The 16,366-nt window shown below is 40.9% G+C and overlaps 1 protein-coding gene across 1 annotated transcript in view; it reads left to right on the forward strand.

The window, feature by feature from the left end:
• Positions 1-9,152, forward strand: part of CDC5L (cell division cycle 5 like) — a 36,581-nt gene extending 27,429 nt beyond the window's left edge. Inside the window, exons 15-16 of the mRNA XM_080916616.1 lie at positions 7,908-8,120; positions 8,752-9,152. Of these exons, the coding sequence (XP_080772742.1) occupies positions 7,908-8,120; positions 8,752-8,856 (318 nt within the window). The 3' untranslated portion in view covers positions 8,857-9,152. The remainder of the gene's footprint in view (positions 1-7,907; positions 8,121-8,751) is intronic.
• The last annotated feature ends 7,214 nt before the right edge of the window (positions 9,153-16,366 follow it).

Here is a 16,366-nt window from a genome sequence, read left to right on the forward strand (position 1 = left end):
AGCAGAAAGTCCCAAGTCTTGGAATAACTTTTGGGGCTGTTATAAGCTCCTGTGGGAGGTTAGAGCCCTCCCCCCAGTGATTTCCCCCAGAGTAACAGAAAGGCTCAATTTCTGTTCCTTGCCATGACTCTTAAAAAATGAGGGATGGCCATAATTCATTGTAGAAAAACTTTTACCAGATTGTTAAAAATAAAATGTTTTCCCCTTATTTACTCACACATTTAGGGAATATTACTAGATAGCTGCTGTATTACAGACACTGCTCTAGGCTGGGCACCTAACAGGGAACAAGACAGACAAGTGTTTGTGGGCTTGGGTTATCTGGAAGACACTCGAAGAGGGCCTTAATTGGGAAGTACAAAGAGAATCTGAAGTGTTCTAAATTGTTTTCATTTTGAGTGGAAATAGGAAATCATCATTGAGTGAAGCAGTTTCCATTAGGTGCAGAAGTGAAATGAAAAGCCAGGATTTAGGCCCTGCCATTAAGTTTAATACTATTTGAAATTGTAACTATGCTGCACTGTTGAGGAAGCTTGACTGGAAAGTGGGTTTTGTCATGTTAGCTATATGGAAAGGCTTTCCTCAGAGGTAGAAACCAGGCCCAGTGGGGACACTGTTCTCCATATGTTACTTGCACAGTCAGTTTAGTCAAGAAATATTATGTAATATTGACTTCTTGGAAATAAGTGGCTTAAAGAACACAGGTAGCAATTTAAAGGCCTTCTTGGTATATTATTTTAAAGCTCTGCAAGGACCCGAGTTTCTGAGAGTACAGCAGAATTGGCTGTACTGTGGATTCCATTTTTCAGTGCTTTTCATTATAAAGGCAGATATTTTAACACAGGAAAGGATGCACTTGTTACTCCAGAGTGAAAACTTAGGCTAAGGATTAAGTTGGTTGGCATTGATAGATACAGAGGTCTGTGCTGGAAGTACCTCTGTGGTTGTTCATCTGTTCTCTTGAGGCTGGTTGGCTGGAATGGGTGGCACGAGATACGAAGGAGGACTCTTCAGTCCTTTGTAGTTCTCTTTCTCAAATTCTGCTGTCAGTCATCTGTCATGCCTCTTCAGGACACTGGCATGTTTCTTAGTTGTCTCCAGCAAGAACTCAGATAAGAGCTGGACAACTTAGGTCAGAGATTGAGCAGCACAGCCGCTTTGCTCAGTCCTCCTCTGCATGAGTTGAATTATCTCCTAATCTGAAGATGCATCATGCTCTGTGGTGCTCTGTGGTGCTCTGCCAGGTGACTGACTGCCTTGCTGTTTATCTTACTTCATTGGGATTCAGTCTAATGTTCACTAAGTTTGATAGATGCCGACTGTAATCGCTTGAACGTGCAACTCATCAGTAGAGGGAAGGGAAAAACTTGATGTTAATAAGGAGTATGGCAATGAATCGAGAGGTACTCTTGACTTGTCTGAGAGTGTTGTGATTGAACTCCATCCTTACTTTGACAGGATCATGTAGCTGAGTGATGGACTGGGCAGTGAGCTGCCGTCTGCTGTGTGTTTATTTTGGGTGTCCCTAAACCTCTTTTTATATAAGGTTATATTCTGGGCCCTTAAGCAAGTTTCAGTGAGGGATGCTCTGAATGTTTCTGAACCTCACTGGAATGGGCTTAAACTGCAGACGGTACAGGAGACCCAGGGAGAATGTGTTTATTTTGGAATTACTTAAGCTTAGTAACCTTAACAAACTCAGTGAGCTTGAAAGTAACAATTACACTTTTATAAGTCCCATACAGCTCCCTTTGTAATGACCCGAGGAAACACTTACGGGTCCACTGATTCATCTCCTGGGGACCATCAGTTTTCCATTGGTCTCTAGCCAGTCTGTTTTAGACAGTTTCTCTTCTATGCACTTAAAAATAACATTTCTAGACGTTTTTCTAAAAATAATACCTGTGCTTTGTAGAAAATGTAAGAGAAATAGAAAAACTACAGAAGAAAAGAAGCATGCTATTCAGAAGCTAACTCTGGAGATACAGTCACCTTAGAACTTTTGGTACAGTACACATGTGTACACACACATACTTTTAACTTTTTTTACTTATTTTATGGTGTGAGTGTGTGCGCGAGCGCTGCTTGAGTATATGTGTGTCATGTATGTGCCTAGTTGTGAAGAGTATTGGATATCCTGGAACTGGAGTTACAAATGATTGTGAGCCTCCATGTGGATTCTGGGAATGGAACTAAGGTTCTCTAGAAGAGCAAACAGTGCTCTTAACTACTGAGCCATTCCTCCAGCCCCTTTTTTCCTTTTTTCTTTGATTTTTAAAACTATTTAATTTTATAGTGAGTGCTAGTGTGAATATGCCTGTGTGCCATGTATGTGAGAAGCCCACAGGGGTCAGTTCAGAAGAGGGTGTTGGATCCTCTGGAACTGGAGGTACAGATGGTTGTGAGCTGCCCTGTGGGAATCAAACCAAGGTCCTCTGCAAAAGCAGTAACATCTCTCCATCCATACTCAAACCTTGCAGTGTGTAAACTCATTGTGTAAAGAAAGGAAAGTTTTAAAGCTGAACTGAAATGATTGTGTACCACGTTTTCCATCTAATATATCATAATAGCATAAATAGTAGTTAAAGAAAAAAAGAACATTTACTCCCATCTAAACTTTACAGGAAAGTGGAGCTTTGTAAAACCTGTTAAGTACCAGCTATGTTTATGTGTGCTACTGCTTACAAGGCTGTGAAATGCCGTTTTTTAATCCTGTGAACCATCTCTGGTGTGTACCTTTTATAGTTTTATAAACAATTAGAAATCTTTTTTAAAAAAGATTTATTTTATGTATATGAGTACACTGCAGCTTTCTTCAGACACACCAGAAGACGTCATCAGATCCCATTACAGATGGTTCTGAACCACCATGTGGTTGTTGAGAATTGAACTCAGGACCTCTGGAAGAGCTGTCAGTGCTCTTAACCACTCTCCAGCCTCACAATTAGAAATCTTAATAGCTTCATTCAAGCGTTGAAATACATACAAGTTTATGTTTTGTTTATGAGTCTAGAGTGTTTTTGTTTCTTTGTTTGTTTGTTTTTGAAGAGAGTTAGTTGTCTGGTGGCCTCAGGCCACTCACTTCCCCCTGTCCCGTTTGAATTTCTTCAGGGATGTTGCATTTCAGCCCAGGGAGGACAATTTGTTTATAGCATTGTGCTCCAGTCCAGGCTACGTACATGATGAGAATGCCAAGGAAGCAGGCTGACTAAAGGCTAGCTAGCCTGTTGTTCAGAGTTCATCTTGTATTGGTAGTGGTACTGGGAACTGAGTAAACCTAGAGCCCTATGCATGCTAGGGAGATACATCTCGTAGATACATCTCTAATTTGCTTTTTACTTTTTGAGACAGGTCTCACTGGACGACCCAGGCTCAACAGGCCTGCACTTTGAGACCCTGATGAATGTTTGTTTATCTTCCTAGATATACCAGCCTAAGTGGTGGTTTGTGTAGAGGTGGATGTTCCCTGTTGGTGGGTACATTCTCACAGGTAGATACCTTGGCTACCTAATCGTGATCCTAATTGGCTATACAAGATCTGAAGGATCTAATTGGTTCTGCAAATCTGAAGGACAAAGATAATTACTTCCTTGGGCTTTTCTTGTCTTGAGTAGTTTGTACACATGCAGTTCCTGATGTATACACCAGATAGGCTGAACCGCTGTCTAAAGGCTTTTCACCACAATCTGTGTGACGGGGAGAACGAACTTCCCCTTACTGTTGTGGAGATGGGCCTGAGGTTAAATGTGGAGGCAAAAGTGCTCACCTTGCTGCATACTGGCTGAGCTCCTCTTGTCCAGATGTTTGGAATTCAAAATGTTTTGTGTTGCAGAGTGTGGAGCTTTACATATGCATAGTGAGAAGCCTTGGGATGGAAATTCTTTGTTTCTTATGCAAATAACCTGAAAAATAAAATAATTTTATTTTTTAAACTTCTACAATATGCCATTTTAAATAATTTTGAGACCTGTTAGATGAGGGTACATGCCGGTGCTCAGAACATGTTAGACTTTAGAACATTGTATATTTCATATTTTCAGATAGATGTTCATCCTTTAAAAATAACTGAATAGCATTAAAAAGAATTTATTTTGTTCTTTTTTTAAATGTGTGTGTCAGTTTGTCTGCGTGTGCATGTGTGCACAAAGCCAGAAGAGAGTCACAGACAGACATGAGACTCCCAAGTGGGTGCTAGGAACCAAACTTTAAGCTTTGTAACTGGTGAGCCATCTCTCTGGCCTCCTTGAATAGTAGTTTGTGACTGTTGTTGCTAAGTGTAGGTAGTGTGAGTGGTGTTTGTTGTTTGTTGTTTGTAAAGTGTCTCACTTTGTTGTCTTGGCTGGCCTGGAAACACACACTATGGCCTTAAACTCACTAAGATCAGTCTTCTCCTACTGTGTGTCATCATGTTTGACTGTGTAAGTGATCTTTAAGATGTAATGGCTTGAAAGGCATTCTAGTGTTTCCCCAAACTGTATCATTTCCTTAAGTCAGGATTTTTGTTTGTTTTGGTGTTGTGTTTTTCAAAATAAGTTTCAATGGAACAGTTGCTAATGCTTAATTAAAAAAAATTAAATTAGCATCCAGAATAGTGAGCTTCATTCTGACAGTTAAACACGTATGTCAGTGTATTTTCCTGCTTCCCTTCCTCATTTTCGGCTTGCTTATTTTCTCAAGGACAAGGTTATGAATTTGATAACAGCCTGAGTTCTGTCAGAATTTTATCACTAAACAACCAGCTTTTACCTTCTGGCATCTCAGGTCTTACAGGCTTATTTTCCCCAGTGTGCTCAGCAGTCAGTTTTTACATGCTATTGATATTTTCCTTTCCATTTCAATAATTAGATAGAAGATGTCCAAAATCTAAAAAATTTAATACTAAAAGCTACTTTAAAAAATTTTTATGTCTGAAGACTAACTATATATACATACATAGACAATATATTTACTTAGTAAAATTAATTTTTTATAGTATTTCAATTTATTTTATCTAAAGCTGTAGTTGAGCCAGGAGATTTTTTATGAAGTTTGAAGTAAATGAAATGTAATTGTTGGCAATAACTGGAAACTAACAACTTTGAAGTTTTAAAACCTCTGGTGGTTTGGGAATAATAAACAGCTGAACTATATGAGTGAGGTAATTCCCAGAGACAGGGGACTCAGTGCTAAATGTGCTACGATGACTAATTAAATGGTTTCTGCACATAGGTATTAAGCTGTTAACCAGTCTGGAAATTGAATATCTATGGAGTGTGGTCAATGTAAAGCTAATTGAGATATCTCAACCAATGAAAATGTTAATTTGTATAACTAATTTTTAAGACACACCATGTTAACTTGAAATTCTATGCTTTTAAGGGTTTTTGGATGTGTATTGAAACCCACATGTGAGTGGAATGTAATACGGGTACTAGATCGTGTTGAGTTACACACAGTACAGGCCTTGATGTTGCTCTGTGGAATTTGCCAGCTCCTGGGAGTCAGGGGAGGACTGCTGTAGTGGGTGGGTGTGGTTGAAAAGACAGTTGATACCAGTTCTCTGTTGATCTCAACGGGATCCGTTCTCCATCTTGCCTGTTTATTAGAACTTACTGTGAACTTGGTAGACAGTGTTCTGAAACCATTGAATCAGAAACTGGGGCTGGTCATTTTGAAAAGCTTCACAAATTATAAGTTCAGTCATGGTCTAAATCACTAGTTAAAAAAGATGTGCTCCAAAAATGTTTGACATGGTAGAGAGCAAATGTAAAATACTGTTTCCTCTCCTTGACTGCATTGCGAGACACAATTAAAATATTTTATTTTGCAAAATAAAATAAATATTTTTATTTTTTTTTTAATTATGTTTGTGTAGTGTGTGGGCAAGTGCACTTAAGTACAGGTGACCAAAAGGGCCGGAGTTGGGACTAGAGGAGGTTGTGAGCTGCCTGATTTGGGTGCTGGGTCCTTTGCTGAGCTATTGCTCTAGCCCCATAGGATAGTCATTTAGTTTTCTCCATACCAACTTTCTAGAACCTAGATCCAGAAAGTTCTGCTTCTGATCTCAGGGACAAGGGAGAGTTCTTTTCTTCTATCTAGAAGAACTGGGGGTGAGGGTTGTTTCTCTCTCGGAAGTACTCTTTCCATTGTTTGGACCCTTGAGGTATACATCACAGCTCAGACAGCTGCTTTTGTATTCACAGAGCTGTGCAGATGTTACTACACCGTTAGGAGATTTCCTTCCTCCCAGAAGAAACCCTGTACCCTCGGCAATCACTTCCTCTTCTCAACTTGTGCTGAAGGCTGCACTAGTTCGTTTTCATGCAGAGTTGCCCATTTTCGATACCTCATGGAAGTGAATCCTGTGTTGGCACATTTGTTTGTGATTGGCAGCTTTTATTAAACATTGTGTTCTGAAAGTTTATGAGTAGCATGTGTTAGTACTTTCCTGCTTTTTATGGCTGTGTGCTGTTCTCTTGTGTAGGTATAGCTCATTTTGTTTACCCATATATACCATGGGTAGGATGGGGTTGTAGTAGTGTTGCTGTGAACAGGGTGTATATGTTTCTGCCACAGTATGTCTTAACTTAGGTATATGCTGGGAAGAACATTGCTGGATCAGGGATTCTTCACCTCATTTGAACTAGATGGTTAAAAAACTTCTCATCAAGTCAAAGAGTACCAATACGTTTATGTTCTGATAACATTGCATTGTGGAACAGAGGTCCAGTGTATGTCATTTGATATGGTGGTTTGCAGGAGGCACACTGCCCATTTAAAAGAAAGCACAGCTGTTCTCTGCTCTTTTCCCCTAAGAGGTCTTTTGTTGAAGTTGGAATTTAAAGATTTTCAAGTCTTTTTCTCAGTCCTTTACTGATGAGAGAGGAGTGAAATGGTCTCTTCTTATCTATAAAGCAGTCACAGTAATCAGCTCATAACTGTTGATTGCTTGTTCTCTGCCAGGTTCTGGGTGTCTGGGTTTTCCTTACACATTATCTCCTTTAGGTTTCATGGTTCACTGTCAGCAGTGACTATTATTTTACTACTGCTGGAGAAATGGAGGCACAGAGGTTGGATAATTGCTCCATCAGAACAGCTGGGGAGTCCCAGTGGTTCTTACCCACTGTCTGAGCTGCTTCCCTGACCAGTAGTTGTTGGTCTTTTTTATTTTTTTTTATTTTTTTTGGGGCAGATGTATTACGCTGTGAACTTACTGATTTACTTACTACCCATGAGAGAAAAGTAAGGAACAATAGCAGTATACTTGGGTTTAACTCAATTGCAGAAGCATAAAAACTTAACTTGTATAAATGTTGAGAGAATGATGGGTTTAAAGGAGCTTTATTTAAAATAGCTCCATCCCATATTCCAACACACACACATGTATTCTTCCCCACCCCTAGTAACTCACTTGACTTTGACTTTCAGTAAAGTAAGCTGGAGGTGGGTGGATACAGTACCATTTTTCAAGTGGCCTGCTGTACTTGAGTGGAATATTGTTTGGTGTAAGAGGGGGAACATGTGTGATACTGAAGTGGATTTTGGTATGTAAAAGGATGGCTAGGTGGCAGTCCAGATGACTAGTCCTAGGTGACTGATGAATGATCACAGAAGTTGTTTGCACAAGGTAGACAGCAGTTTTCCCATGCTCTGAAACTCAAGCCTGCTTTGGAATTGAATTTTGCGTGAAGTTACAGAATATTTGGGTATACAGGTAGTTGAGTATACTTTGGGTGTACTTGTTGAGGCCAGTTTTGTCTTACATAGTGTATCAGTGAAGGTGAGAGGAACCCTGGTGTATTTTGCTTTAGGTACTTAGTTTGATAGTTTATACTTAGTTAAGTACTTAGTTTAGGTACCTGTTATAAAATAATCTGCTTTTTTCATGTACATTGATGTGATTCTCCACTCCTTCCCCAATTCCCCAGATAAACAGGGGTCACATGACAACTGAAGCCAAAAGAGCTGCAAAGATGGAAAAGAAGATGAAAATTTTGCTTGGTGGCTACCAGTCTCGTGCTATGGGGCTCATGAAACAGTTGAATGACTTATGGGACCAAATTGAGCAGGCTCACTTGGAGCTACGCACTTTTGAAGAACTCAAGAAACATGAAGACTCTGCTATTCCCCGTAGGCTAGAGGTAACAGCATGTGTGCTCAGGAGAACTAGTCCTTTCTTTCTCCTCCTCCTAGCAGGTTATCCCTGAAGTTAGTATTGAAGTGGGTTTCTAATTTTCTGATCTAGACCTGCCTATGCTTAGATGGGTATCAAGCAAACAGTTGCTGCTCTGAAGAGTATTAAAGAACAGACTGTTTATGAATTAACAGTTAATAATTAATTAATAAGAGAATAAGAATTTTGTGACTAGTTTCCTTGAAATTTAGTGGCTTGCCATTTATGTGGCTCTTGGAACTAGTGTCTTTTAGTTTTGTGATTGAAGATGCTGCACATCACAGAACGTCAGATTCTTTGGCCAGATTGGGTTTAGATTTATCTTTTTAGTGTGCACTCTAACCCCTGCCCAGCTTCAGGGCAGTCAGGGCTCTTTGCAGTGTGTTGTGGGTATTGAGAAGACTGCAGAGGTTTGTTTATTGGAGAGCAGCAGAGGACTAACAGGATGATAATCACAGGACCAGAGCAAAGAGTGGAAAGATACTGGCTGTTTGTTCCTGAGAACTGTGAGAGCCTGAGAACGTACACAGCTGTTTGTAATGTAGACTGCCGTAAGTGAACTTGGGTTTGAAGTAACTGGGATATTTTTCTCTCTTTAGTGTCTAAAAGAAGATGTGCAGCGGCAACAGGAACGAGAGAAAGAGCTTCAGCAGAGATATGCAGATTTGCTGATGGAGAAAGAGACTTTACAGGAAAAGTTCTGAAGCACAGTTGATGTTCTGCTACCGAAGAACTAGTTGCTGGTTTCATACTCAGCAAGGCTGAAATTGACCATTCTCTTCATTGACAAAGTTACTCAGCACCCGTGGTTTCTCAGTTGTTTGTTTTGAATGATACTGATCTTGCGCGTTCCGTGTTACCAGCTTGGACTCCAGGATAATGAGGGTTTAAATTATCCAGATGCTCATTCTTTGCCAGTGTCATATTTACAAAACTCCGTAGTTTAGGCCTTTAATTTAAAAAGCCTGACTTTAAATACTGCCTGTGAGTAAACCCTTGAATAAAAAGAACATGTGAAAAATGGAGTGTAGCCTTCTGTTTGAAGTAATTAGATACTTAGGGTGCCCACAAGCCTGCCACTGTGCTTACTGTGTGCCACACTTAATGAGCCCCTCTGTGATGAGAATGCTGCCTGACTCGGGGGAAGTCCTCAGGGGGCAGTCCTTTGTGCCGTTTCTCTACACTGGCAAGATGGACAGACTTGTTATAACCTAACATTATCCCCCCCAGTATCTCCTTAGAAAAGTTTCTTTTCTTCTGGCTATTGACATCAAAACTTGTGGATTATAACTCAAAAGATTTGCTTTTTTTTTGACTTTTAAAATTTTACATGAATTTTTGAAAAATTTATCTTTAAAGATTCATTTAACAGGGCCATCAATTTTGTGTAAAGCTTTGCATTTAGCTTAATATACTTCTGTAAGTTTGGAAATCTGAGGATGGGAAGATGTAGGGAACCTATAGTAACTCCTGTAAGGTGACTTAGTAGCAAAGTGTGGTGTCCAGGCTTGTGACCACAGCACTGGGAAGGCTGAGGCTTCAATAATAACAAAACTAACAACCAAACACAGTGTAGGTCAACAGTGGGTTGGACTCTGCAGAAATGCTTGCCTAACCATAGCCTACTAGGGACTAAAGGAAGCATTTATTCACCTGGTATTTGTTGAATAAATACCCTGTGCCAGAATCTTGGAGCTAGAATACTGCATAAAATAAGTTCTAGTTCTGTTTTCTTGAGCATAACGGTCTCCTGAGAATGACAGATCGCTTTTTACTCTTTTGTGATAAGGCCTAGCTCTATATCCCAGGCTGGTGTAGAACTTACAGTCCTGACTGCCTTACCTCTTGAGTGCTGGGATTACAGGTGTGAGTTGCTATATGACATACGGTGAAAATCCACATACATCAAGTGGCGAACATGCATGTTAGTTACAGCAGATCTCTTGCTGTTGATATTTGTTAGGGCATACTAAACATGCACAGGGACAAGAAGCATTATGAAGTTTACATTCTATGAGGAAGTTCAAGAGGGTGACATCAGTGTGGCCAAAGAAGTCACTTTGAAAGAGGTATAACATGAGATAATACTTGGTCGCCATTTTAGAAAGCCAGGAGCTTCTCAGGCCCAGGAAAAACCATCCTGACAGGATGGATTGCAGCCCCATGCTGCTACTGTGTGTTTGCGGGAGTAAGAAGAGGACAGTGTGATTTCCGTGTCAGGAGTGGCCTTAACACGGCCTGACATGGACCCACGGTGGGAGGGAATTGGACTTTATTTTACACTGTGGAAGCCATGAGACTAAGGAATGATGAGTTATCTGTGGGTTTAGATTCATTGCTGTGGCCATATTGTGAAGTGTCTCACCTGGGTGGAGGTCAGGAGGCTCGTTCCCCTATGAACCTTGATGCAAATCAGACAATGCCAGGAACCTGTTCTTTGGAAAGTCAGTTTGATGGTGTTTTGCTGGGGCAAACACGTGAAGGAATGTTTTGTTAAAGTGGACAGAGGTGTGAAAGGCTAAGGCCGACTTGTGAAGGAAGACACAGGAGAGAGGATGCTTTGCTAAAACAAGGACACGTGATGAAAGATTCTTTGTTAAGGACACACATGTATTGGTCTGCCACACATTACATAGTTGAGCTGCATTTGTCAGGACTCCATAGAGATAAACGCACCAAAAAGCTTGTGGTGTACTGCAGCTTGTGGCTGCTTCCAAGGACATGTGCTGATTGGATGCACGTGCTGAGGCAAGGACGTGGAGGACACGTGAGTGATGGAGACTGCTTGCTGGTTCCTCCCACTAACTGGAGCCCAGGCTGAGGCCTGGCTGTCTCTGCCAGGTCTAGTCACTGCTGTTGCTAACCCAACTCTACAGAGCTGGACTACTGGTGTGTCCGTGCAGTGTTTGTGAGTGGACTGAGCTACTGCTGCCTGCTGACCTGTGAACTGAACTGATTTCCAGACAACACAGACATGTGATGCTCCAAAGAACCCTTCTAAACAGGTCCATTTCCCCTGAATCTTTTCTTTTCCACTTCCTCTGCTGTGTGGTGGATTACAAGGAAGGTTAAAGTGCTTAAGAACTATCATTAAAAATAAGAATAGAAAAAAATAAAATTACAAGCTGCCTGGGTCAGAACATGGATGTAGACCCGTGGGGGCCTTACTAGTTACCTCTGTGGGCATGGACCATATATTTTCCTGGTATCTAGTCCTATAGCTTTCATACCATTCTGATAAGTTCTCATGGGGTTTTTTTTTTTTTTAAAGCAAACACTTGATACCAACTTTGTTTAGTGATTTTTAAAAAATTTTGTTGCATGTTTTCTTGGCTCAGATGTCTGGAACTGTTAAGTGATAATGACAGATAGTCTTGTTTTATTTCCGGTTTTACTGGGGATATCTTCTGTGTTTTTAAGTTGGCTTTTGACATAGACACTCTCTAGAAAGGTCTAGTCTCCCTGGGCTCTGAATTTTATATATAGAAGGTTGAATTAGGAAGAAGGTTGTGGAGCTTGTTGGAGTCTCTCTTAAGACTGTTCTGATGATGTTAACAGATTATCCAGTTTGAAACCATCTCTCTTGGAAACAGTTAGATTCATTAAAACAGAAAGATTCATAGTTCATTTGTGTTTTATGTAAACTTTAAAGTATATGGGATAAATAGTTGTTTAATAAAGACACCCTGTCCTTAGAATGTGGATAGATGTGCTCACAGCCTATAAGATCCATCAAGGCTTGCAGCTTCAACACCAGCATGCCTTTGTCATAGCAGAACCACCTTCGTTGGTCAGTAGGCCCACTATCATCCTTCCTCAGTATTCTGGCAAAATGGAGGCTTCTTATCGGGTCTGACATTTAATGCAGGCATGTTCCAAGTGGTAGGGTTTCTTAGAAATCTGGTATCTGTGGGACACTAAATGTGTGTGAGCCAGTGTACCAACATCATGAGTCTCTTCAAAACATTAGGAGTCACACTGGATTAGTACTTAATAAGAAAATAACCAGTGCTTGGATGGCAGGCATGTGGCTTGTAGCTTCCTAGGATACATTTCTCCCAAAGTGCGATTGCCCTGCTGGTGGTTTAGAGTCTGCTGTGTTTCTGTTATTTGGAAAGTTTGCATTTGTACATAAGCACAGTAGGTCTTGGGACTGTTTTACAACTTAGAGCTTTTGGGCTTTTGGTAGCTGAGCTCAGTGTAACCTTCTGTGCATGCAGCAGCTAGAGCAGGGCACGGATTTGTTCCTGGTGCAGCAGAAAAGACTGCCTCTGAGGTCTAGTTCAGAGCCCTGTTTAGAAGTCCTTTATTTTCACACACACACACACACACACACACACACACACACACACACACACACACGAACACACACATATTCTGAAAAGCTTTTTTCTTGTGGAAATTAAACAGTTGCTAACAGAGAAATCTCTTCAGTCAGTGTTGCTCTTTGGAAGGGCTTTGCTCAGCTCCCTACCATATAGCCTGTTATCCAATGGGCCTTTTTCCTTTAGAAAACTGCGGTTGGTTTATTGTGGCTTTGGGTTTTTTTGTTTTTGTTTTGTTTTATGTGTGACTTTGTTTTAAAATGTTTTTCTCATTTAATGTTACTTCCCTCCCCTTAACATTCAGAGTGTGGTGTTCATTTTGTTTGAATGAAAGGCAGTATTGAAGACTTTGGTTTTTCTCTGAATAGTGAAGATTCTAGCCATTTGCATGTTGGAGTAGCCTTGTTTTGTAAGTACTTTATCACTGTTTCAACAGTTAAGACTAAATATTTCTATGTTGTTAGCTTTAAAAATATTTTGTCATTTTGTTACTTGTGTGATTTTGCATTCTGTAAAGAAAGTATGGCTTATGCAATTTTTGCTTTAGGATGTATTGAGAGTTTTGGGACCTAGAATCTTTTAAAAAGTGTTCTGGATGCTTTATTTCTTCAAAATCTTTTTCTTGTTTTTATATTATTGTGTGTACATTTGTGTGTATGTATGTATGGATACACACACACACAGACACACACACACACACACACACACACACACAGACACACCATGTATGAAGGTAAGAGGACAACTTGTGAGAGTTGTCTCCTTTTACCATGTGGGTTCTAGGAGTTGAACTCAGGGTGTCAGGCTTGGCAGCAGTGCTTTTAACTGCTAAGCCATCTTGCTGACCCCTATGGATGGTTTACATGTGATAGGTGAGCCTGGGATTTCTCAATTTTATTTTAACTTTCGAAACATTGTACAGTAAGTCTGTTATCTGTTCGTCTATTCTGTACTCTATATCTTGATTCTGCTTTTCGCTTTGAGTTTTGCTTCAAATACTAGACTATTTCTCAAGTTTATAATGGCTTACCTAATTATCTATTCTTTTTACTTTTAAATTGCACATAGCATTTCAGCTTTTTCTGACAATTGATTTCAGTCCATCCTCTGGTCTGCTCCCTCTGTTTTTGGCTTTCTGCCCCTCTCTAATCCTTTGGGGAGCCCTTCTGTTCAAGGAGGTCAAAATGCTTAGGTACCTTCCAGCTGACCAGGACCCTGCTCAGTACACGCCTCCGCGACTTCCCTGTCATAATGGACTGAACCTAGACAGGGAGCCCAAGAGAACCCTTTCTTTCCTAAGTGGCTTTCATCGTAGCATTGTCACAGCAACAGGAGAAGTGTCGGCCACCATTGTTTTGGAAGCGAGATTGGAAGTTTTGTGAGCATGGCTACTTTTAATTCCCTTAGTGTTTTGTCTTTGGGTTTGGATTTGAAGGTTCCGTGTCTGCCCAGACTTGTGTGTTGGGATCGCTTGTTAGGATATTTGCTTTTATCTGAACCCTTCTGGAGCCCTACATTATTTCTTTTTGGGTTTTTCATATTGTATACTGACTAAGGCTGAGGAAGGGAGTGATCTTAGCTTTGACCCTAGTGCTTGGGGGCAGGGAGGATGCGAAGTTTATTTTTTAAAAAATCTTTAAAACATGTACATATTTTACTAAGTTCAGTCCTGTGAAGATGATAGAATATTTTCTGAACTAATTTTCCACTCTGTATAAAAGCAGCAACCAAAGCCTTTTGGATAGCAGCTGTAGCATAACTCCATGATGTGAACTCTAATAAAATATAAGCAAGATGTGATATAAATGGTGTAAACTGCTCTGAGCCAAGACCTGCATGTCCTTAATGTCTGTGAAGGGAGGCAGGCAGAGGGAAGTCCCGGGTGGGCCTGGAGCCTGAAGACCACTGGACACCAGAGCAGTCAGCAGGTGCTTATGATCATGGCTGGAAATGCAGGGTTTTGCTCTCTAGCAGTGGGTGAGAGGGAGTTTGAAGATGGGCCAGCAACATCCCTTGGAGAATTGGCACTTTGTCAGGAGGCTATTTCAAAAGTCCTGTGAAGTCATAAGGTAAGATTGTTTTTCCTTTGAGGGCTACAGTAACAGCTTACTAATAGGTGAGGTCACAATGACTGGCTACATATTAGTTTGCTGTATAGGATTGTGCACCTGCCAGGTGCTGCAGCTGTCAGGCTCCAGTGGTTGCTGCTGCGTGTGGGTGCACAGACAACTGTCAGACGGTGGGTTTCAGAGACTTCACTTCGGAGACTTGACTTGAGAAAAGATTCCTTGACCTTGCTAGGCTGAATAAACAGCCTCACCGGTTTCTTTTCCCTTTGTGGATGGTAGAACATTTTAAAATGACATTTGCAGCTTGCAGTCTGTATCTGCTGTGCTGCACTAGTCTAACATTTTGTTACTGATTGCTGATTGCTTTATGGTTTTGAGAATATTTTTATGTGATTTTATATAATTTCAGTTCTTCCAGTTCTTTTGTTCTTAAAAAGTGTGTGTGTGTGTGTGTGTGTGTGTGTGTGTGTTTGTGTGTGTGTGTGTTTGTGTGTGTGTGTGTGTGTGTGTGTGTGTTTGTGTGTTTGTGTGTGTGTGTGTGTTTGTGTGTGTGTGTGTTTGTGTGTGTGTGTGTGTGTGTTTGTGTGTGTGTGTGTGTTTGTGTGTGTGTGTGTGTGTGTGTTTGTGTGTGTTTGTGTGTGTGTGTTTGTGTGTGTGTGTGTGTGTGTGTGTGTTTGTGTGTGTGTGTGTGTATGTGTGTGTGTGTGTGTGTGTGTTTGTGTGTGTGTGTGTGTGTGTGTGTGTGTGTGTGTTGGCTAGTTTTTGTTTTTTGGTTTTTTTTTGGAGACAGTGTCTCTCTATGTAGCTTTGGTGACCCTGGAACTGGGTTTGTAGATCAGGCTGCCTTTGAACTCACAGAGTAACTTTTAAAAGGTAAACTCAACCACTTCTGTTTCCAGAGTCATGTCTGTTATTTACTGTAGCAGAAGTTAAACTTCAGAAAGTAAAAATAGTTATCATGCCTTTAATCCCAGGGCTGGGAGGCAGAGGCAGGCAGACCTCCGAGTTCAAGGCCAGCCTGGTCTATAGAGCTGCCTGCAGGACAGACAAGGGCTCACAGAGAAACCCTCTCAAAACAAACAAAGCAAAAACCAATCCACCCAAATAATTAGGTTAAATGTCACGTGTATTTGTGCTTTACCTGCATGTATGTATGTGCACCATTCCATACAGTACATAGGGAGGTCAGAAGAGGTATTGGGTTCCCTGGGACCGGAGTTCCAGGTGGTTGTGTGTGAGCTGGGCATTGAACATGGGTCCTCTGGAAGAGCAGCAAGTTCTTTTTAACCAAGGAACGTTTTTTGTCATCCTCCTATTTCTTTTCTTTTTTAAGTTTTATTTTACTTTATTCTTTTATTTGAGAAAGGATCTCCAGTATACCTGCATGCCGCCATGTTTTCTGCCATGCTGACAATGGACTAATCTCTGAAACCGTAAGCCGGCTCCAATTAAATGCTTTCTTTTGTAAGAGTTACTTGGTCATGGTGTCTCTTCACAGCAACAGAACACTAAGGCAGAGGACCTTTTGCGTTTCTGCCCTGTTAAGTGTGGGTGGATTCTGACCACTTCCTGGAGGTCTGCAGATCACTAGTTGCAGTGGGAGGGTTTGTTAATGTGAATACCTGAAGAGTACACGTTTCCAAATGTACATTTCAAGAGTCAACTCTATGTGCCGGGGTTGATCTGAGACTCGGTGTGGAGGCCATCACTTGCCCCCTGTGACTGTTTTGATTGGCTTCTGCCTGTGGACTTAGGGCTTTCTAAGGCCTCCAAGCTCTGCTCCAACCCAGCCTAGACTAGTGACTCCAGCTCCCCTCAGT

Source organism: Micromys minutus, assembly GCF_963924665.1.
Source record: "Micromys minutus genome assembly, chromosome: 5".
In the NCBI taxonomy this organism is placed as follows: Eukaryota; Metazoa; Chordata; class Mammalia; order Rodentia; family Muridae; genus Micromys; species Micromys minutus.